The sequence below is a fragment of the Ranitomeya imitator genome, chromosome 10 (genome assembly GCF_032444005.1).
Source record: "Ranitomeya imitator isolate aRanImi1 chromosome 10, aRanImi1.pri, whole genome shotgun sequence".
Taxonomy (NCBI): Eukaryota; Metazoa; Chordata; class Amphibia; order Anura; family Dendrobatidae; genus Ranitomeya; species Ranitomeya imitator.
The window spans coordinates 112,030,869-112,054,126 of NC_091291.1; the positions used below are offsets into that span (position 1 = coordinate 112,030,869).

General features: G+C 43.4%; 1 protein-coding gene across 1 annotated transcript; it reads left to right on the forward strand.

Annotated features, from left to right (window-relative positions):
- The first annotated feature begins 925 nt into the window (after positions 1-925).
- On the forward strand, positions 926-18,084 carry H6PD (hexose-6-phosphate dehydrogenase/glucose 1-dehydrogenase). The gene is made up of 6 exons (XM_069741800.1): positions 926-1,036; positions 8,723-8,976; positions 10,036-10,681; positions 12,052-12,169; positions 12,518-12,787; positions 14,194-18,084. Exons 3-6 carry the CDS (start codon positions 10,055-10,057, stop codon positions 15,546-15,548), a joined length of 2,370 nt encoding a protein of 789 aa, XP_069597901.1. The 5' UTR covers positions 926-1,036; positions 8,723-8,976; positions 10,036-10,054; the 3' UTR covers positions 15,549-18,084.
- The last annotated feature ends 5,174 nt before the right edge of the window (positions 18,085-23,258 follow it).

The window sequence follows — 23,258 nt, forward strand, 5'->3', positions numbered from 1 at the left end:
TCCCGGTATACACAGAGCCCGAGCCCCGGTATACACAGAGCCCGAGCCCCGGTGTACACAGAGCCTGAGCCCCGGTGTATACAGAGCCCGAGCCCCGGTATACACAGAGCCTGAGCCCCGGTATACACAGAGCCCGAGACCCGGTATACAGAGCCTGAGCCCCGGTGTATACAGAGCCCGAGCCCCGGTATATACAGAGCCCGAGCCCCGGTATATACAGAGCCCGAGCCCCGGTATATACAGAGCCCGAGCCCCGGTATACAGAGCCCGAGCCCCGGTGTATACAGAGCCCGAGCCCCGGGGTACACAGAGCCTGAGCCCCGGTATACACAGAGCCCGAGCCCCGGTATATACAGAGCCCGAGCCCCGGTGTATACAGAGCCCGAGCCCCGGTATATACAGAGCCTGAGCCCCGCTATACACAGAGCCCGAGCCCCGGTATATACAGAGCCCGAGCCCCGGTGTATACAGAGCCCGAGCCCCGGGGTACACAGAGCCTGAGCCCCGGTATACACAGAGCCCGAGCCCCGGGGTACACAGAGCCTGAGCCCCGGTATATACAGAGCCTGAGTCCCGGTATACACAGAGCCTGAGCCCCGGTATATACAGAGCCTGAGCCCCGGTATACACAGAGCCTGAGTCCCGGTATACACAGAGCCCGAGCCCCGGGGTACACAGAGCCTGAGCCCCGGTATATACAGAGCCTGAGTCCCGGTATACACAGAGCCCGAGCCCCGGTATACACAGAGCCTGAGTCCCGGTATATACAGAGCCTGAGTCCCGGTATACACAGACTGCCGTGTGCACATGACCTGCGATATATTTTTCCCCGCCATTTCCGCTCCTGCGGTTTCTCTACGAGTCACATGTGGAGGAAGAGGAGGCGCAGGAGAGCGGCCGTCGCTGCTTTCACTTCTGCACTTCCGCCTATAGAGGGCGCTGCAGGGACAGGTGTGCGGCGCAGGACGCACATGTGCAGACGGTGAGGGGGCAGTGAGCGGGTGACGTCCGCCTGTAGGGGGCGCTGCTGGGACGCGTGAGTGACTCGTGAGGCCACCGCAGGCCGTGTATGGCGGGGAGCTGAGCAGACACGTGCGGTACCGGACCGGCTGTGTATCTCCATGTGCGGCTGCTGCATTCTGCCGGTCTCTTGTTGTGACAGTAGGGGGCGCGGTGATCCGTCATCTGTGACCTTACTACAACTCCCAGCAGGTGCTGACAGCCGCAGACCAGCAGGTCACATCATCTGGCTGGAGAGCGCAGTTTAGGAGTTCCTTAACCCTTTCACACCTGCACTGCTTAGGTTTAGATTTCGACGTAAGATTTTATTTATTTTTGCCTTTTGTTTATAACAGTGACATTAAGGCCACGAGTAAATAAATAAATAATGGAATGTTATTATTGGTTTTCTCTCCCTGCTGTAAATAAGTTCCGCTCCATTCATTCCTATGGGAGCGCTCCGCTGTCTCCGGTGGGCCCCTTAAGGCCATGTTCACACAGTGCGTTTTTTACCGCGGAACCGCGGCGGTTTTGCCGCTGCGGTTCCGCAGCTGTTTTCCATGCAGGGTACAGTACACTGTACCCTATGGAAAACAGGACACACTGTGCACATGGTCCGGAAATTGTTAAAAAAAAGACGCGCTGAATAGCTCCCGGAAAAAAGAAGGAGCATGTCAATTCTTTTTCCGGAGCCGCAGCGGTTCTGCACCCATAGACCTCCATTGTGAGGTCCAAACCGCAGTAAAACCCGCAGATCAAAAATATATCTGCGGGTTTTACTGCGATTTGATGTGCAGAACCGCTGCAGCAGGAAGTGCGGGGAGCGGGCGGAAGTGCGTGGGCGGAGTGTGGCTGCCCCCCCCGTGTTCCGATCCCGCCCCCCCGTGCTCCGATGCCCCCCCCCAGTGCTCCGATGCCCCCCCCCAGTGCTCTGATGCCCCCCCCGTGCCCTAATCTCCCCCCCTTATACTCACCCGGCGTCCCGGTGTCCGTCCGGCCGTCTTCTCCCTGGGCGCCGCCATCTTGCAAAATGGCGGGCGCATGCGCAGTGCGCCCGCCGAATCTGCCGGCCGGCAGATTCGTTCCAAAGTGCATTTTGATCACTGAGATATAACCTATCTCAGTGATCAAAATAAAAAAATAGTAAATGACACCCCCCCCCCTTTGTCACCCCCATAGGTAGGGACAATAAAAAAAATAAAGAATTTTTTTTTTTTTTTTTTCACTAAGGTTAGAATAGGGGTAGGGTTAGGGGTAGGGTTAGGGTTAGGGGTAGGGTTAGGGTTAGGGGTAGGGTTAGGGGTAGGGTTAGGGTTAGGGGTAGGGTTAGGGGTAGGGTTAGGGTATTTTCAGCCATTTTAACCCTAAAAAAATTCCTAGAAAACACACAGACTCTGGCTAGAAAACTGCATCAAAAAAACGCATCAAAAAACGCATCAAAAAACGCATCAAAAACGGACCAAAAAAGGACCAAAAAAAGGACCTGCGTTTTCTGCCAAGAGCTGCAGTTTTTTAAAAAACAGTCAGGAAAAAAAAAGGATGGAAATCCTGAACGTGTGAACATACCCTAAGACTGAATGGAGCAGCGGTGCACATGATCGACCCCCGGGGCTGTTCATTGGGGGGGTCCAGCAGTCAGACCCCCACTGGTCCCCACATTATCAGCTGTCCTATAAGTGGGTGACGATTTGTTCCCACCGGAGAGCCCCTTTATGCTATGTGCACACATAGGAAATGTGGTGCAGAATATTTTCTGCACTAAATCTGCATCTCCTGGCAGAATCCGCATGTGCAGATTTTGTGCGTTTTTAGCAGTTTTGGTGCAGATTTTACCACTGCAGATTTTTATCATGGAGGGGTGCAGAAATGCTGCAGAACTGCTCAAAAGAAGTGACATGCACTTCTTTTAGGGTATGTGCACATGTTGCGGATCCGCAGCGTTTTTTGCAGTACAATGTAAATCAATGAGAAAAAAAAAATGATGTGCACACTTTGCGGAAACGCTGCGATTTAAAAGAAGGAGCATGTCACTTTTTTGTGAATCTGCAGCGTTTTTGTACCCATTCCATTATAGAAAACCGCAGGGTTAAAAAAAACGCAGCAAATCCGCAAGAAAACCGCAGCAAAACCACACAAAATCCGTCCGGTCTAAGGTTGCTATGCGAGCAGGGCCTGCGATGACCGATGACGTCGCAGTCACATGACCGTGACGTCACGAAGGTCCTTCTCGCACAGCGAGACCCGGACCGCCGCGTGCAGCGCCGAGGAGATCGGGACGTCAGAGGGTGAGTATAACCATTTTTTTTTATTTTTAACATTACTATTGATGCTGCATATTGCTGCATATGCAGCATCAATAGTAGGAAATCCCGCAGCGGAAACCGCAGGACAAAACGTGATAATTCTGCAGGGATAACCGCAGCGGTTTTGCCCTGCAGATTTATCAAATCCGCTGCGGGAGAACCCGCAGGGACAGGACGCTATGTGTGAACATGGCCTTAACATTCTTGGGCAGATTTGGAAAAACTCCTTTAACCCCTTCCCGCATTAAACACATGGGTAACTGTTGTGGGCAGGGTCCGCCGGTGTGGAGGCGACTGGGCAGTAGGTCCGGCCCAGCTGTTAACCATTTACATGCTGCATTCAGTCTGACAATGAGCTGGTGATTGGCCTGAGAAAAAAAATCAGAAAAAAAAAAATAGAGACCTGTCAGATTGCGATCCAAGCGTCAGATGAAAATATGCAATGCAAGTCTATGGGTCCGTGAGAAAAAAAAATTGGATGTCATCTGAGTACAGTCCGATATTCAGACTGTCAGAATGGAGAAACTTTATTCTTACATACCGTATTTTTCGGACAATAGCACACACTTTTTCCCCCCCAAAAAATGTGAGGAAAATGGGGGGGGTGCGTCTTTTAGTCGTAATGTAGGCTTATCGGCAGTGGTGTGGTGGCGGCGGCAGAGGTGCGGGGATGATGAGCGGTGTGGCGTGAGCAGTGTCCCTTCCACAGGTGAGGTAAAGCAGCGGCCCGGTATCCAATGTGAGCAGCAGAGCCGGGTTAATCACCGGCTTCTTGGTGGCGGCTGCGGCGGCCATCTTCCTGAGGCCGCGCATGCGCAGATGGAGTGCTCTGCTTCCCGGGGCTTCAGGAAAATGGCCGCGTGTGTGCAGATGGAGATCGCAGCAGCCATTTTCCTAAAGCCGAGTTCGCAGATTTAGATCTCGGCTTCAGGAAAATAGCCGCCGCGATCTCCATCTGCGCATGCGTGGCCTCCCTCGGCCATTTTCCTGAAGCCCCGGGAAGCAGAGCACTCCATCTGCGCACGCGCGGCCTCAGGAAGATGGCCGCCGCCACCGAGAAACCTGTGATTAAGTAACATAGTTAGTAACATAGTTAGTAAGGCCGAAAAAAGACATTTGTCCATCCAGTTCAGCCTATATTCCATCATAATAAATACCCAGATCTACGTCCTTCTACAGAACCTAATAATTGTATGAAACAATATTGTTCTGCTCCAGGAAGACATCCAGGCCTCTCTTGAACCCCTCGACTGAGTTCGCCATCACCACCTCCTCAGGCAAGCAATTCCAGATTCTCACTGCCCTAACAGTAAAGAATCCTCTTCTATGTTGGTGGAAAAACCTTCTCTCCTCCAGACGCAAAGAATGCCCCCTTGTGCCCGTCACCTTCCTTGGTATAAACAGATCCTCAGCGAGATATTTGTATTGTCCCCTTATATACTTATACATGGTTATTAGATCGCCCCTCAGTCGTCTTTTTTCTAGACTAAATAATCCTAATTTCGCTAATCTATCTGGGTATTGTAGTTCTCCCATCCCCTTTATTAATTTTGTTGCCCTCCTTTGTACTCTCTCTAGTTCCATTATATCCTTCCTGAGCACCGGTGCCCAAAACTGGACACAGTACTCCATGTGCGGTCTAACTAGGGATTTGTACAGAGGCAGTATAATGCTCTCATCATGTGTATCCAGACCTCTTTTAATGCACCCCATGATCCTGTTTGCCTTGGCAGCTGCTCATGTTGGATACCGGGCTGCTGCGTCACCTCACCTGTGGAAGGGACACTGCCAACGCCATACCGCTCATCATCCCCGCACCTCTGCCACTGCTGCAACACCATGCATGGACACCAGGCCGTGGCGTCACCCACCTAAGCAGGAAGGGACCATGCTCAGGTGCACGCCGTACCGCATTACCCCACCCCTGCCGACAACATGCCTCCTGTGACCCTGCTCTGCCACCGCCAGCCCTCAGGTAAGATACTGTAAATTCGGACAATAAGACGGACCCCCATCTTATAAAAAAAATCTTTTTTTCTGCAATTTTCACCCCAAATTTGGGGTGCGTCTTATGGTCCGGTGCGTCTTATAGTCCGAAAAATACGGTAATTTAGCTCTGCTCCTCGAGTCTTTCATTGATCGGAATCCATCAGATGATTTCCACTGTCCCTTCCTCATGTAAAGAACCCTGTTGATACAAATCAAGTGACCGATGAGATATAATGTGCAGGATCTGCCTCCAGCGAGCTGAGCTTCTCCTGAAGATGAGATACATTGTATCCTGTGGTGCCCCAGTAATTATACAATGGTAAATAAAGGAGAATAAATATTGGGTCATGGGATCAAAGCGTTACTCGTCCCTGATGACTAGGCGCACCGGAGTCCCAGTATACCGAGCTCCTCATCAGTCAATACGCGGAATTGGAGTCTGTATCCAGGAATAAAACGGTGAGATTTTTTTACCTGAAGATTTAGCAAATTTTTTTTTTAGATGCATTGGAGCAATGACAAGCGATAACAGTCTTTAATCAGAAGGTGGTGCAACATCTTAGTAAGGCTACGTGCACACGTATTTTGCAGCTCTGCGGATTTTTCCACAGTGGATTTGTGAAATCCGTAGGTAAAAGGCGCTGCGTTTTACCTGCGGAATTACTGCGGATTTATTGCGAAATTAGTGCGGATTCCACTGCAGTTTTACACCTGCGGATTTCTATTGAGGAGCAGGTGTAAACCGCAGCGGAATCCACACAAAGAATTGACATGCTGCGGAATATAAACCGCTACGTTTCTGCGCGTTTTTTTTCCGCAGCATGTGCACTTCGAATTGCGTTTCCCATAGGTTTACATTGTGCTGTACACGCATGGGAAACCGCTGCGGATCCGCAGCAAAATCCGCAGCGTGTGCACATAGCCTCAAAGGTAAGGATGCCTCCTGGGTCATTTTATTTATTTATTTTTGCTTAAATGATTGTATTTGGGCTAAAAAAAAAAATTGCTATTAAATTTTATTAAAAATTTTGCATCCTTTGCCTTTGTTTCCATGCTCACTGCTGCCTGCAAAATGAGTTTACTGAGAATCTCTCATGTGCTTTTTTTGACCGAGTTTGTAACTTTTTTTTTTTTCCATCTCCCCCCTTCCCCGTGCTCATTTTTGCTGATTGTGATCATAGTCCACATCAAAATTTGGTCATAAACTAGCACAGAGGAGCTAATAAAAAAATTAAAACTCCCAGTTGGCAGAAGCTCACTGGCGGATTCTTGGATAACTCATTCTGTATGTAGCAATGTACATGGAATCTAAAGCTGTTGTAAAAGTCACATGGAGCAAATTTGTTTTAATGGAACTCAGTTACAAAAATAATCTTTGCCCCCCCCCAAAAAAAAAAAATTAAAAAAAATAAAACATGCTTTTAAAACTTTGTACAAACACCTTTTTTTTTTCCAAATCTGATTATTTATTTTAAACAAAAAATCATTCCAGGAAAAGCTCCTTCTTTGGAGAGTTATAATGGAAGCGTTTTTTTTTTCAGCCTTCTGATTGGGCAGTGCTTATTTTGGAGTGGATTCTATCTGAAGCTACTTTAAAGAAGTGACGTGCGCTTTTTTTTTTTTATTCTTTCTTCAAACCAGAGATTTTTTTCAAACCCTGAAGCGGAAAATAATGCTCAAAACACTAGACAATACAACCAGTAAAATGGTTATATGAATAAGACGAGTCTTTCAAGTGGTTTGGAAGCTTTTTTTTTTTTATGGAGGTTTTTTCTTTATACGCGGATCTGCTCTAAAAGAAAAATCTCCTTAAAATAATGCCATGTGCAAAAAAAAAAAAAAAAAAGCCTATCTCTATATCTATTTTTGCTGCTTAGCACATAGCGCGGTGCAATAAGCCCGGACTTCTCTTTTTTTCGTAAGGGTCCTAAGCTGCGGCTCCTCGTATCTATAACTGCCACATCCTGCAGCCATGACTTATCGGGGCGTGCTCAGCATTGCTGTGGGGGAGCCGTCTTGTAGACGCTTCTTGTACAGTGCTGGCACTGAGAAATGCTGGAAATATTTCTGCGCTGTGGGCTGCCGTCCAATGAAGCTCACAAGCCTGGTACCTACATTCACCGTTCAGTATTCCAGATTGTAGGATTCCAAGGATTTATTCCCCGACCTGCTGCAGAACTCCAGAAGGGTAAGGAGGTCACACGTGGCACATGCACTCAATATTTGATGTTCTGATACATTACTGTGTAGACGAATATGCAATCGTCTTTTCATAGAATTTGCATATTTAGTTTCCCAGAGGAGCATGCATGGCTTATAAGTCTCCTCACTCTGATATGTCAGGCTTGGCTTGTCACTCTCCGCAAGGGGAAACGTCACCCCTTAGGTTCAATGTGTAGTAGAACAAATGTATAAAAACAATATTGAATGGATCACTTTAGATCATTTGCTTCCCACAGGTTGTTAGTAGTGTAAGTGTCATTGCCGTATACTACCAATATGTATAAAGGACCGAAGGGCTTAATCTTTAGCAGTGTAAGGTCTAAGTCCTGTATGAGAAACACTCTTACTTTCATCAGTAGCTTGAGCGTGAGTTTCTCGGATGGAAAAAAAAAATAATAAAAATTATTCCAATTTCCCAGAGGAGCATTGCATGGCCTATAAGTCTCCTCACTCTGACATGCCAAGCTTGGCTTGTTAACTCTCCACTAGGAGAAATGTTTCCCCTTTGGCTCCAAGATACACCAAATTTATTACTAACATCGGCCCCATTTTACCTGCATGCAAAAACGCTTTTTTTTTCTGCAGATGTCCACGTCAAAAAAAACAATAGCAATCAGCGCTTATTTCATTTTTTTTTTTTTTACTTTTTTTTTTTTTAACTATTTTTTCGTCTGTTTTTGTGCATTTTGGAGCAGATTTAATGCAGTATATTTTAAAATGCATTTTTTTTTAAATATAGGAACATTGGGATTCTGCTCTTAAAAATGCAATTGCGTTTTTTTTTTTTGTTTTCATGTACGTTTTAAGACTCCATTATTGAAGGCTGTAGGAAAAAAAACGAATCCCCATCGTGAAAGGCACGGATATGAGCTTTCATGAAATCACATCTATTTTGCTCAAATTGTTAAAGCAGCGGATTTCTGCAGCGGAAAAAAAATGCAGCAATTATAGTACGTGTGATCATGGCCTTATGCTGTAAATGTGCTCTATTTATTTTAAAAAAAATGCAAAAAAAATGGCAAAAAAACATGTTTTTTTTTTTTTTTTTTTTTGGGGGGGGGGGGGGGGGGGTTTGTAAAATAAACGTAGCACAAACAGTGTGTAAAGGTAGCCGAACACGACTGATTTCCATTGATAGTTGAGTGCTGTGATATTATTGCATCATTGTTCTTTCTGGCTCCGTTGTGATCGAATGTCTTTGTTTGCAGATCTGCTTTTCTCGGATTTAGGTCGGCGATACAGAGCGGTTTGGGAATAGTGAGTGCTGGGAAATCTGCCGCTCTCACTGCCCGGAAGAGATTTTTTTTTTTCTGCTTGATCCCTTGCGTAAAGTTTTTCTACAGTAATGATTAACAGGACGGAGGATCATTGACCTGTCCCTCTCCTAGGATCGGCTGCAGGTTTTCTCCTGTGCGCCGGCCAGACTGCGCAGGACGGATCCTGAATGAGATCTGCAGACAAGGTAAGCGGCCGGCATTACTGCTCATGGATAAACGGATTAGAAACCTCCATAGCAGGACGGAGCGAGAGCAAAGTCCTGGTCTCGGTAGTCGCAGCCGCGGCACCGATATTGCACTATGAGCAAATTCTGCACAGATCAACTCTGTTCTGCCGGATCAAAAGGGAGACTCGTAAATTGGTATAGTAAGGAATTACTATCCGGAGTAAACCTGGGAATCAGAGCAAAATCTGGCATCGGAATTTGGATTTTTTTTTTAAAAAGTCACTGTTTTCATCTACGTCGGAAATCGCACGTTCTGAATTTCGGAAAATGACATCAGAACCCCAGTTTATTACAGCTACACTTATATAGTGCAAAATTACGTGTACACTCCATTTACAAGGCATCAACCAAAAGTGCGTCCGCAAAAAGGGACTGCTCGTTTTATTATTTTTTTTTTTTATCCATGTGATGACCATTTTTCTTGCATTCCAAAAAAAAATTGTAAGGTTTGTGCGCTGCGTGCGACATCTTTTTTTCAAGCAGCTTCTGCCTTAAAAAAAAAAGTACCGCAAAGGCGCCCCCATCAAATGAACCATATCAATACGACCTTGTTGTGCGCTTGTTGAACAGATAAGCGACTTTGTTCATTATAATCTTACCCTGGGATATCAAACCATAAAAACGGACGGCGTAACGTTACTATGTCAGTAGTTCCTTTTATAAATAGGAGCGATTCCATAAATGGTGTCACTGAGAATTAAGACTTGTCCCGTAAGGACAGGATCCCATATGTCTAGGCCGACGGAGAACAGGAGGAATAAAAATGAAACATTGACCACGACGAGAAGGGGGATAAATTAACACTTTATACATAAATGTTAATAGTATTTTTATTTTGAGACATTTATAAAACTGCGTAATCCCCGGGCTGTAATCACTCGGGTTGTGATCAGAATAAATCCTGGTGAATTATAACTCGGTTACATTAATTATGTCGTTAACTAAATCTAGCCTATAAAATACAAGACCAATGTTTTAATTAGACCTGTACTGATAATTTGTATTCCTTCCTTTCAGCCGTTACGTGCCGGTCACGATGCCGCTCAGAGCCCTGTTTCTCTTGCTCCTGGTTTGCGCCGTTGTGGTCGTGTGTAAGGAGAATAAAGGCCATGTATCAGTTGTACTTCTCGGGGCCACTGGTGATTTGGCCAAAAAGTATTTGTGGCAGGGACTGTTCCAGTTATACCTAAACGAGGTCAATAGCGGCCATAGCTTCAGCTTCCATGGAGCGGCTCTGACTCCCCAGGAAACGGCAGAGACATTACTATTCAATGCTCTGAAGCCGCTGAGCTGCCCGGCAGACGTCCACCCCGATAAGTGCGCCCTCGTCAAGGACCAATTTTTAAGACTGACCCGCTACAGACAGCTGAAAACCGCGGATAACTACACGGCTCTGCACCAGGACATACTGACGTCACTGGCGCAGGAGGGCCTCCACGAGGCAGGCAGGTTGTTCTACTTGTCGGTTCCGCCATTTGCCTACGCAGATATTGCACAACACATCAATGGCAGCTGCCGGCCGCCGCCCGGTGCCTGGCTGCGCGTCGTGCTGGAGAAACCTTTTGGCCATGACTACGGGTCTGCACTGAATCTGGCCAATGTCATGCAGACGTACTTCAGAGAAGAGGAGATCTACAGGGTCGACCATTACCTGGGCAAACAGGTGAGATACTGGCCGCTCTGAGATTTGTTTGCAGTCCTGCATGTGCGTATCAGGACTGTCATTAGTGCACAGCGATTGCTATGTAAGTAATTGCCAAATATATTGATGTTGCTTAATTCTCCACCTGCACGGTATGAGCTGCACTAAGCAGTTGGATAATGTGTGCAAACTGTAAAGCGCTGTGGAATATGTTAGCACTATATAAAAATAAAGATTATTATTATTATTATTATATATTATTATTAATGGCCTCCGTTACGGACGCATTTTATTGGGAAGCTCAGTACAGGGCTTGTTTGCTGCCAGAAATGTTTGAGACAGGTGTAAAATACCTAGAAGCTTCACTAACGCACACTTTTTGTGTGTTTTTTTTTTTTTGCATGTTTGTTTTTTGTGTATTTTTGTGCTTTTTTTATCTTCTCACCTGTGCTTTTAGTGACCTTTTTAAATGTGTTTTTTTCTCATCAGAAATCATCGATCTTGTGATTCGGAGAATGTCGTGATATATAACTATTAGTGATGAGCGAATATACTCGTTACTCGAGATTTCCCGAGCACGCTCGGGTGACCTCCGAGTATTTTTTTAGTGCCCGGAAATTTAGTTTTTTTTTAGCCGCAGCTGAATGATTTACATCTGTTAGCCAGCATCAGTACATGTGGGGATTCCCTAGCAACCAGGCAACCCCCACATGTACTTATGCTGGCTAACAGATGTAAATCATTCAGCTGCGGCAAGAAAAACTAAATCTCCGAGCACTAAAAAATACTCGGAGGACCCCCGAGCGTGCTCCAGAAATCTCGAGTAACGAGTATATTCGCTCATCACTAATAACGATACAAGGGCAGCGACAACCAGCAAACAATGCAGGACTTGTTATCACCTACAGTTTTTACCTGATATGATATTGATGACCAGGTCTAAGGATCGGTCATCAAAATAAAAGTAGTGGACAACCCCTTTTAAAGTATAACTGTCCTATTACAGAAATCCTGTAGTAAAGCATGGTTATGCTGCCCTCTTCCCCTACAAGATAAAACTGTTTTTGGTGCACAGAGCAGTCTAATATGCCCCCATTATCATGCTCTGTAGCTTGCCATCAACTTTTTTTTTTTTTTAAGTTTAGGGTTCCTTTTATCAGCATCATGTCAGCACTCTAGGTGCTGGAACTTCCATTACCCTTAGTTTCATTGCTCCTACCATTGTCCAATGCCGTGAACTCAAATCCCACCTCTATCTCTTATGCCTGTTTGACAGACCGGAAACCAGGTCCAGATAGACAGAAGAGACTCCCCCAGCCTCTTCCGGGGGAACAGCAGCGATTTGTATCCTATTTTTTACTTACAAGTCATTTTGCTTTATTTTTCTGTAGACCGTCGAACAGATTCTTCCTTTCCGGCGTCGGAACCAAAAACACCTCGATCCCATCTGGAACAGGCACCACGTGGAGAGAGTAGAGATTGTAATGAAGGAAACCGTCGATGCAAAAGGTTTTTCTATTCATTCGTCTTGTTTTAGAAAACGACGTTTTGAGCGTCAGAGGGTTTTGACCCAATGGGTAAAGTCGCCACTGAAAACCACGGCCAGAATTGGTTGTATAATAGACTAGATAGACCGGTGCATTGGTCCAATTCAATGGGGGATGTCAGAAACCAGAACCTTTTTTTTGTTAAGAAAATAATGCTCTATAGACAAGAATATAGTGTAATTTGCCCATGTGCGCCCCATCCCAATTCTGAGGGTCCCCACTAATTATATTGAGTTGTTTCCTTCCATGACTTTAGTGCCATGATTCCCGGTGATAAGATCCTGAATTCTCTCTCCTCGGTGCTCCACAGGCCGCACCAGCTTTTATGAAGAATACGGCGTCATACGGGACGTTATCCAGAACCATTTGACGGAAATCCTGACCTCGCTGGCGATGGAAGTTCCTGGTAACCTCAGTAATTCCGACGACGTCCTGAGAGCGAAGTTGGAGTTACTGGGCTCCCTCCAGTCTCCGGAGCACAAGAGTGCCGTCATCGGTCAGTATCAAAACTACCTGCCGCAGGTGAGAGAGGAGATGGAGAAGGACCCAAGTTTTTTTACCAACACGCAGACGTTTGCAGGTGAGTGGCTTTTCGAAAAATCGTCTTTGCAGGACAAATAAAAGTTACCTTACTTAAACATACATTTATACCGCACCACAAACTTGAGCACGGGGGGCGGAATAAAGGCAAAAATCTTAGGATAATTACCGATTAATTTGCCAAGAAGGACCACGTAGTTATGGCCGTTTTTGGCACCCAAGTTCTATGGCCGTAATCACTTGGTCTTCAACTTTTCAGCACAATAATTGGACAAAAGTAAGATTTTCTCCGTGCCACCAACCCACCTCCACCTACTTTGTCTAAGCATGTTGCGCCAAAATTGTGCGACTTTGTTTTTTTTCGTCCTCTAGGCATTTCTGAAATCCATTTCAGAATTAAAAAAAAAAAAAAAAATCTGAAAAAATTATTCATATAAACAGGAAAGAGGATTTGTATTAGAAATAAATAGGAAAAGTTTTCCAAACTTTTTTTTTTTTTAAGGCTCGGTGCACGTGGTATCTTTTAAACGAAAAGCTTTTAACAGGCGCTTATGGAAAATGCCGGTAATAGTTTCCGGAAGTGGGTTTTGTGGTTCTTGCGGTGGCTCCAATGCAGACGTCTTTACTCTCTACTGAGAATAATGTGTCGTGTGCACAGAGCCTTAAGCGGTTTTTAAGTAGTATTTTGAAGCAGATGAGGTCCAAAAAACTTTGTGTGAACATAGTCTTATTCTTGTCAGTGTAGTGTGTCCCTTCATCGCCTAACACTGATTACACCTCTACTATTCTTATTGAGAATGGGAATAATTATTCTTGATAGTCATTGTATTCATATATTTCCAGAAATAAGGCCGTATAAATCAGACCAAGATCAGAAAGCAGTGCATGGACCGGCCGGTGGCTTTCCTGACCCGAGCGTCGCAGCTTCATGTATTTCTATGCGGCTGTCACGCTCGGATTGGGAGATCCACCGGCCGCTCCTTGCACTGCGTTCCAACTTCACCCTAAGAGTCCAAGTACTAAAAAAAGAAAACTATTACATTTAATTTGGAATGTAGGTACACAAACCTCTCTGAAAGGCCATCTTTTTGAGAAGAAATCCCTTATACGGATCACATTTTTATTCTACCATATATTATGCCCTCTCCCAGAATACCATTTTTTTCATTGCAATTTTGCTTGGTTGTCTCAAAGAGGTCTGGCTGTTTTTTCACTATTGAGGCTATGTGCACACAGAATTTTTCAACGAATTTTTAGTTCAGAAACTCTTCAAATCCTCCTCTAAACTACTTAAAAACCTTGATTTTTCTGTCCGAAAGCTCATCAAAAAGACTCCATGTGCACATAGCCTACAACAGACTTGTCTTGAGAGCGTACAGGTTTTTTTTTTTTCCATAATCTTCGTGCGTTACATTTGTGTTTTGACTCTTCATTTCCATTTTGAAGGTGTCCTTATTTATATTGACAATGCTCGATGGGAAGGAGTGCCGTTTCTCCTGGTATCTGGCAAGGACTTGGATGAGAGGACATCTTACGTCAGAGTGATCTTTAAAGATAATTCTTTTTGTGTCCAAAAAGAATCAACGGAAGAAAGTGTAAAAAGTTCATGTCAACCCAAACAGATCATCTTCCATATTGGAAATGGGGCCCTCAATTTCCCAGCTGTTCTAGTCTCACGGGGTCTCTTCAAGCCAAATCTTCCCCTAAGTCAATGGAAGGAAGCATCGGAACTCCCAAACATCTCATTTTTTGGCCAGCTTATTTCCGATTATTATGTGTATCGTCCAATTCAAGAAAAAGATGCTTATACCGTGCTGATATCCAATATCTACCGTGGAAGAAAGGGTTCCTTCGTCACCACCAAGAACCTGCTTGCCTCTTGGAAGTTCTGGACTCGACTTCTGGAAACTGTAGACAATGAGACACCCAGGATCTACCCAGGAGGAGCCGAAACCGGGACTTTACTTGACTTTGTAATAGAACAGAGGGGTCTACGTTTTGTTATCAATGAGGATGTAAAGGTTATGGGTATGGACCAAAACACAAATGCATTTGCTTCTGCCCAGTCCATCTTCCTAGGAAACACCATGGTGACTAATTGGGCAGAGCCGCTCATACAGAAATTGGCACAAGACATCCAAACAGCCGCCGAAGAGGCCGTCAAGAGCAAAGGCGCTTTCCACTTGGCCCTTTCTGGAGGTTCCAGTCCTGTTGCTTTGTTTCAAAGGTTGTCTAAGCATCATTACGGCTTCCCCTGGAAAAATACTCACTTGTGGATGGTTGACGAGAGGTGCGTGCCCTTCACGGACATAGACTCTAATTTTGGAAATCTTGAGAGGCATCTTCTACAGCACGTGAGGGTCCCCTATGTGAATATACACCCTATGCCGGTGCACAGGAACCAGAGACTTTGTGCCGAGGAAGACAAGACCACCGAGGAGTATGCACAAGAAATATCTGCTCTCGTCAGCAATTCCAGCTTCGACCTGGTGCTTTTGGGCTTGGGTAATGACGGACACACAGCCTCTATCTTCCCTGGCTCCGATGACGGCATCACAGGTGATAAGCTTGTGGTGTTCTCAGAAAGTCCGCTAAAGCCTACAAACCGGATGAGCCTTAGCCTCCCACTCATTAATAAAGCCAAGAAAGTAGCTGTCCTTGTACTGGGTAAAGGGAAGCATGATATTATAACCCTGATCAGCAGAGCGGAGAGGAAACCCAAGAAATGGCCAATATTTGGCGTAAATCCAGCTTTTGGCCAGTTAATTTGGTATATTGATTATGATGCTATGTTTAGATGAAATACCTTGATGATCTGATCAATCTGATCACCAAGTGCCTTATACGTGGTCTCGGTCACAAGTCAGGGGGCCTCCCTTCTGGTGCTTGATGAATCCACACCTGCCTTTTAATTCCCCATTCACACAAAACCTTAGTGAGCATTGAAGCTTTTCCAGGCTTTTTTAATATACTTTTACATGACGGACGTATCCCTGGAATTAATGTGATTTTTTTTTTTTTTTTTACCCCTACTTTTAGTGGGGTTATGTAGCTTTTGAAAAATATAACATAGCACTGCTTTAGAATATCACCTGTATGAGAAAACAACCCCTTTATCTGGATCACAAATCCATTGGGAAATCTTCAGTTCCACCATATGTTCTGCCTACGTTCCATCTTCTTTGAGAAGACCTATGTGACTTCTTATAAATGTAATTTTCGTTGGCCATTGCCAGAGGTTTTATTACATGCCGTTCCGTCCATCTCCAAGATTTATGCCATGTGCTGATATGTTTAGTGTTTTGAAGATGAGATGTTTTGGCCCGGTTTAACCCCCTTCCTGCTATCCACCATAAATATTGGGCACACACGTAAGGAGCAGGCTCAGGAGCTGAGCCCGCACCGTACACGGCAGGTACCAGCTGTATTAGGCCACCCGTCTCTAAAAGCTCCGATTGCTACTGTTTGGCCACTGAAATAATACAGCATTTAAGTAGTGTCATCTGGTGTGGGCGAGTGTTCCGTTTCCCATTCTTTTCCCCCCATGACGTAATCACAGATTGCCTCCTTCACCTTTTCTTCCAATGAAGCCATTTTTTTTTTAAACAAGCAGGTGCAAGTCCCAGAGGCCACATTCACACATTCAGTATTTGGTCAGTATTTTACCATTTTTTTAAGCAAAAATCAGGAGTGGAACAATCAGAGGAAAAGTATAATAGAAACATGTGAATCACTAAAATTCTGACCAAATACTGTACGTGTGAACATGGCCTTAGAGAGACTTAAAAAAAACAAAATGGTTTAAAATTAAAAAAATCCTTAGAAAAATGTTTAAAATATCCCCCCACGCTATTTCGAAACCCAAAAATAAGGGAATTAAAAAAATTAAACCTACTTGGTATCCCCACAGAAGTATCAAATTAATTAACCCATATGGTAAAAAAAAAAATTGCAGCGCTAGATTTGCATTTGTTTTGTTTTCTTGAAGCTGCACCTTTCCTAAAAAATGCAATTAAAAAAAGCGATGATCATCTCTTAAGTACTCTAAAATGGTAACATTCGCAGATCTCCACAAACGGAAGAATAAAAAAGTTACGACTCTGAAAAATGGTCAAACTATTGTAGATTTTTCAAAAGAGATCATTGAATAGGGGAGAATGTATGAGAGCTTTCATATTGGGAATGTATTCAAATGTTTGATACAGAAGTAGAATTTCCTGGAATTTATTGATGTATGTTCTCTTTTTATGTTTGGAAGTTTTTTTCTCAAGCACAAAAATATCCGAACGTTTTGTCTTCACCTGCAGAATTGTTGAGCAAAAAGCAAAAAAAAATTAACTAAATGGTCCCCAAAAATACTTGACCCAATTGTAAACTGAAAAAAATGTCATTAATTATATGTCATTGTGGCTGTATTCAAGTATATGGGGATATGCTCTCCAAGGATATCTCGAAATCTGCAAGAAAAAGCCAAGGGGGGCGATTCAGGTAAGAGACTGCAAAGACCCCAATCTAGCAACTAAAAATGGAGATAAAGAGCATCTGCAGTGAAGAAACAAACCTTGTGCTGCAGTCCTATGCATTTTTATTACATTGGGGCCAGAGATGTTGAAACAATAGTTACCACTTTGGGAAAAGCTGCAGATTATTTTCTTCTTTGCAATGTTTTCCAGCGAATGATGTGACCTATGCAGTCGACCTCCCACTAATACAAATTTGCTACAGATCTGTGATAAAACAGATTCATCTTACATTTTACTGTTCTTTGCCACTAAATGGCCCGTACATGTGTTTCTATGAATGTTAATTTGAAATGGACCACTGAATGTTTCTGAATGACTACTGACTATCTCTGATATTACCTAAACGGTCAATGGTACAATTAACTTAAAGGGGATGCGTCATTGGATAATAATCTAGCATTCAAATCAAGTTTTTATGTTAAGTAAAAAAAATTTAAAATTCTTTTTAATATTCTATATAAAATATAGAAAATAATTGTCAGTTTTCACAATGGCCACTAAGTCTAATATTTAGATTTATACTTCCTATTTGGTAAAGAATACTTCTCAGCTGTCTCATTATTATCACAGACTGGGTTATAATGAGTCAACACTACTACGTACAGTACATAACGCAGGATCCATAATTGACAATAGGAAACATCACAGCTCACCTCCTCCTCCTGTACACTGACTGATAACATCTCTATATACAGTAGATAACACAGGATCCACCATTCACAATAGGTGATGTCACAGCTCACCTCCTCCTCCTGTACAATGACTGATAACCTCTATATAGAGTAGATAACATAGGATCCACCATTCACAATAGGTGATGTCACAGCTCACCACCTCCTCATGTACACTGACTGATAACATCTCTATATACAGTAGATAACACAGGATCCACTATTCACAATAGGTGATGTCACAGCTCACCTCCTCCTGTACAATGACTGGCAACACCTCTATATACAGTAGATAACACCGGATCCACCAGTCACAATAGGTGATATCACAGCTCACCTCCTCCTCCTGTACAATGACTGATAACATCTCTATATACAGTAGATAACACAGGATCCACTATTCACAATAGGTTATGTCTCCGCTCACCTCCTCCTGTACAATGACTGATAACACCTCTATATACAGTAGATAACACCGGATCCACCAGTCACAATAGGTGATATCACAGCTCACCTCCTCCTCCTCCTGTACAACATGCTCAGATTGGAAGTTCAGCAGCTGGTATACAAAAATACAGAACCTGAGCTGCTCTACTGCTGCTAATGTCCATGTACCCGACAGGAAGTAGGAGTCTTAATATTAGACCTAGTGCCAAGTGTGCAAATTGCAAGATTTTTTTTTTTTTTTTAATTTTAATTGTGATATGAAGAAAACGTTGTGAAAATAAAAAATACATTTGAATATTTAAACTGTTTAAAGTATAGTTGTTTTTTTGTTTTTTCAATTTCACGTTTTGTTGCTGTCAGGAAGGAATTCTAACAAAAAGCTTGATTTGGCAATGATGCGTGAATAAGCCAGTTTTCATAGTATTTCCACACACAAACGTTTACTGAATTGTATTTGGCTTTGTTGTTTTTTTTAATATTATTAAATAAGTAAAAATGTTTTCCAGGAAAAAATGTGACACACCATTTCTAATGTTTGTGTATTTTTCAAAAATAAATTGGATTTTTTTTTTTCCTCAACTTAAACTTTTGTGAATTGAATCTGTATTTGGAAGAATGTAATTGTTTAACTGTTGTTTTTCAGGTTTGTGACCGCACTTTGGGTGGGGATAAACCTTCCCAGAGCCTGCGCTGCTGTGACGTTAAAATCTGATGCCTGTGATCCTCTTTGGGGGATATTTATTTTTCTACTTAAATGCATTTATTTGGGGCTAAAAATAATTTTTGCAATTGGGCTTTATTAACATATTTTAACCTTTTTTGGGATTTCATAGCCTCTTTGTTTCCTCGCACATTCAACCTTTAATGGATCTGTGGTCATAAATCAGCTGCGAGGTCTCACAAAAAGACAGACGAGTTAGGCTACTTTCACACTAGCGTCGTACTCGGCCCGTCGCAGTGCGTCGGGCCGACGTACCGACGCTAGCAGCGAATGCGCCGCACAACGGGGGCAGCGGATGCATTTTTCCAGTGCATCCGCTGCCCCATTGTGAGTTGCGGGGAGGTGGGGGGCGGAGTTCCGGCCGCGCATGCGTGGTTGGAAATGGCGGACACAATGCTGCAAAAAAAAAACGTTACATGTAACGTTTTTTGCTGCCGACGGTCCGCCACAACACGGCGCAACCGTCGCACGACGTTTGCGACGTGTCGCAATGCGTCACTAATATAAGTAATCCTGCAAGCACTTTTGCAGAATTAGTTTTTTCTCCTAAATGACGCATTGCGACGTGCAGTGCACAACGCAAGTGTGAAAGTAGCCTTACAAACTCTCCCATCAAACAATCATAGTCTCACTGATGGATTCACTGATGGATTCTCAGATAACTCATTCTGCAGCCACCAATGGACAATGTAATACAGAGGCTATAAAAAGAAAATGGTGGAAACTTTTTTTTTTTTTTTTTAAACTTCAAATGCTTGCATTTAAGTAAAACAAAAAAAAATTGTCCCAAAAGGCAGAGATCCCATTTAATCCCTTAAGCAAGGCTTCTTAAAGGGTTGCACTTTGCTGTTTGCATAACTTGTCAGTCACCTTTAGGGTATGTGCACACGATGCAGATTTAGTGCAGAACTGCAGCAGAAACGCTGCAGAACTGCACTGTGATTTACAGTACAATGTAAATCAATGTGAAAAAAAAAAAGCTGTGCAGAAAAATCTGCACAGAAACGCTGCAGATTTCAAAGAAGTGCATGTCACTTCTTTTGTGCAGTTCTGCAGCGTTTTTGCACCCTCCATAATAGAAATCCATCAAAAACGCATAAAAAACGCACCTGCGGATTCTGCCAGGAGATGCAGATTTAGTGCAGATTTTATGCAGAAAATTCTGCACCAAATCTGCATCGTGTGCACACAGCCTTAAGGAAGTTGCGGAAACAGCAGAGCATAGTCCATTATGCCATTTTTATAATATTAGTCTTTTACATTACTATCTTTGCCATTTAATACTTTAATATCCCTTTAAGATGAATGTTGACATGGCAATACCAGATAATTAAAGGGTTTGTCTGGCCTTAGGCTTCAATTCTGCTGCTGCCTTAGAAGAATCATCACAGTGTGCTGTGTTAGGATTCCGATTTCTGCAGTCACATAGAGTGATTACATACTTGTAGGTTGAGACCAGACAACCCCTTTAAGTAATTTAATTGAAAATGGTTTCCATAAGGGGATTTAAACTGTAACCATTGCTTTAAAATTAATTTCATAAATCAATAGCGCACATGAATATAAGAAGCTTTATAACATCTCTTATCAGAGAAATCTTCTTCTTTCTCCTCCTGAATTGTTCTTTCATGCTCAGTTCATGGGTACAGTCTGTCTTAGCTGAATACAGATTTCCCCATTATTGAGATGGGATCTTGTGAGCACCAACTGTCATCACCTCCGGAGAGTGGAGGGGCGGAGCTAGCGGAATACTCAGACTTCCCTCGTCATTCTTCTGAAAGGACAGTTAAAGGGACACTGTCACCTGAATTTGGAGGGAACAATTTTCAGCCATGGAGGCGGGGTTTTTGGGTGTTTGATTCACCCTTTCCTTACCCGCTGGCTGCATGCTGGCTGCAATATTGAATTGAAGTTCATTCTCTGTCTTCCATAGTACACGCCTGCGCAAAGCAAGATTACCTTGTGCAGGTAATTAATCTAAAATGGAAGCCTTGTCATTTAAAGGGTTTTCCCAATATCATAAATGGTTAAAATTTGAAAAAGTTCTTGTAATTTACCTCTTATCAGAAGGTCGGGAGATAGCGAACTTTTGAATATTTGTGTTGAGACAAAGTCTTTAATTAAAAATTCCCTCTGACCAGTTAGAAAGACATGAATCAAATTTCTCACACCAGTGGAAGACTTTACCCTTAATGGGAATCTGTCAGTAGGATCAACCTTCCTAAGCTGTCTATGTGGCTATGTAGCTCACAGGAAGCTGAATAAAACGATGCTTTGATGTCTTATTCCAGAGAAATCCACAATTTTCTAAATATGTAAATGAGCTGTTAAGATCTCTGGGCCGGACATAGATCTCCCCGAGAATCTACATCCAGAGGTTACTTTATAAGAAAAGTGTCATCACCAGTGACACATGTAGATCTGGAGAGCGGACTGTCAGTCGTTACATGTCATACAACGTTAATCCTCCCTAAACTTCTGTACCTCTTTTTGGATCTTACCTTTCCCAATTATGGGAGACCTCAGAGCGCTACAGGCATCTCGTATACATTTTATATTGGTCAACAAATGGCACAAAATCCCCAAATTAGCCCTATTGGCAAAGTAGAATCACTGGGGGGATCATTTAATACTATTGGAGCTACTCAGTCCTTTCTGCATATGCCAAATGGACAGATATCGAAAAGGTCTTGTTGACTCCTGTAACTTTGCACGTTGGTTGGAATTCTTCTGGGTCTTAGGTCCTTCATTAGGGGTGTCCCAAAAAGTTACCACTCTCCTCAACCAAATTCTCCACTCGTCTCCTTCCTCTACCATTCCTCCTCCTCTGACATTCTCGCGTTGACAATGTCTAAGATCTACCACCAAGAAAACCTATTTAAATAATGAAAAAATAATGGCTCTCAGAGCAAAACCCCCAAATGAACGGCAGAATTGCTATTTTTCTTGTTTTTGCTACATTCAAATTACAATAAACATTTTTTTAACATAGGAAAAAAGATTGAGTGCAGAAAAAATCCACCAATATATACCCAATATATTGCATTTCATATTTCCTATTGACGCTCCTAAGAGGTTTTATATAGTTAGAAACACATAACTGCTTCGTAATATGTGGGCCGTATCACAGCTCCATGAACAATTCATCTTAGATTATCACTTACACTTGCCAACCACAAGGTGGTGCCGCTATTCCAGGTTGCAATGTATTCATGTGATTCTTTGTAACACTTTTTCAGTAATATTTTACAAGTATACACTTGGTTCAGTAGTTATTTTTCCATTAAAAATACACCGTGTCCCATCTGGGTTAATTGAAACATTTTTTGATTAAAAAAAAAAAGGATTCCTTTATCAGGCAGAAGAGTACACTAGCTGTAGGCGAGAACTAGAGGTCAGATCCAGATCCTGGGGTGGTCCAAATGCCCCTCTGCCATGCACAGTCAAACCAGTAATATAAATGGCACGAGAGATGGAGGTCCCTGTTGAGGTGGTTTGATGTTTTTGTGTTTTTTTTTTTTTAGTGTTTTTTGTATGTGTCATGCTGCTGCAGTGCAGTATAGTGCAACCTCCACCAGGGGGAGCTAGAGAGGGAAGTGAGACTGCACACACACAGCAGCAGTACAGACGCCGCCAAGTGGCGAGAGAGTGGTCAGACAAGCTGAGTCAAAAAACAGTCAGAAGCAGAAGTACCAAAAGTAGCAGCAGTATCCGTGGTCAGGAACAAGCCAGGAGGTTCAGCAATGGTCAGAAGCGGATAAGGCAGAAGCGAGTCTGAATACGAGCCAAGTCAGGAACCAGAGAATCAAACCAATAAACAGGGAAACACTGGCAAAAGGGCAGACAGAGGGAGTCAACCGACGCGGGGGCAAGTCAGGGATCACAGCAGGACAAATCAAGAGCTACCAGAGTCAGGTTCACATGCCGAAGGCAGAACTATAGCTGACACCGCCAGCAGGAAGCATCGGAGCTAAATAGCAAACTGAAACCTAGAATGAGGCTGAGCAAAGTTAACCCTTGACATGATCCGCCCGTAAAATGGTAAGACAGGATTAAACCCTGGAACGGATCATGACAGTATGGTAGATTTTCAAAAAATTTTTTTTTTTAATTTCTGCTTTATTTGTATGAGATTTGTGCAACGTTCAT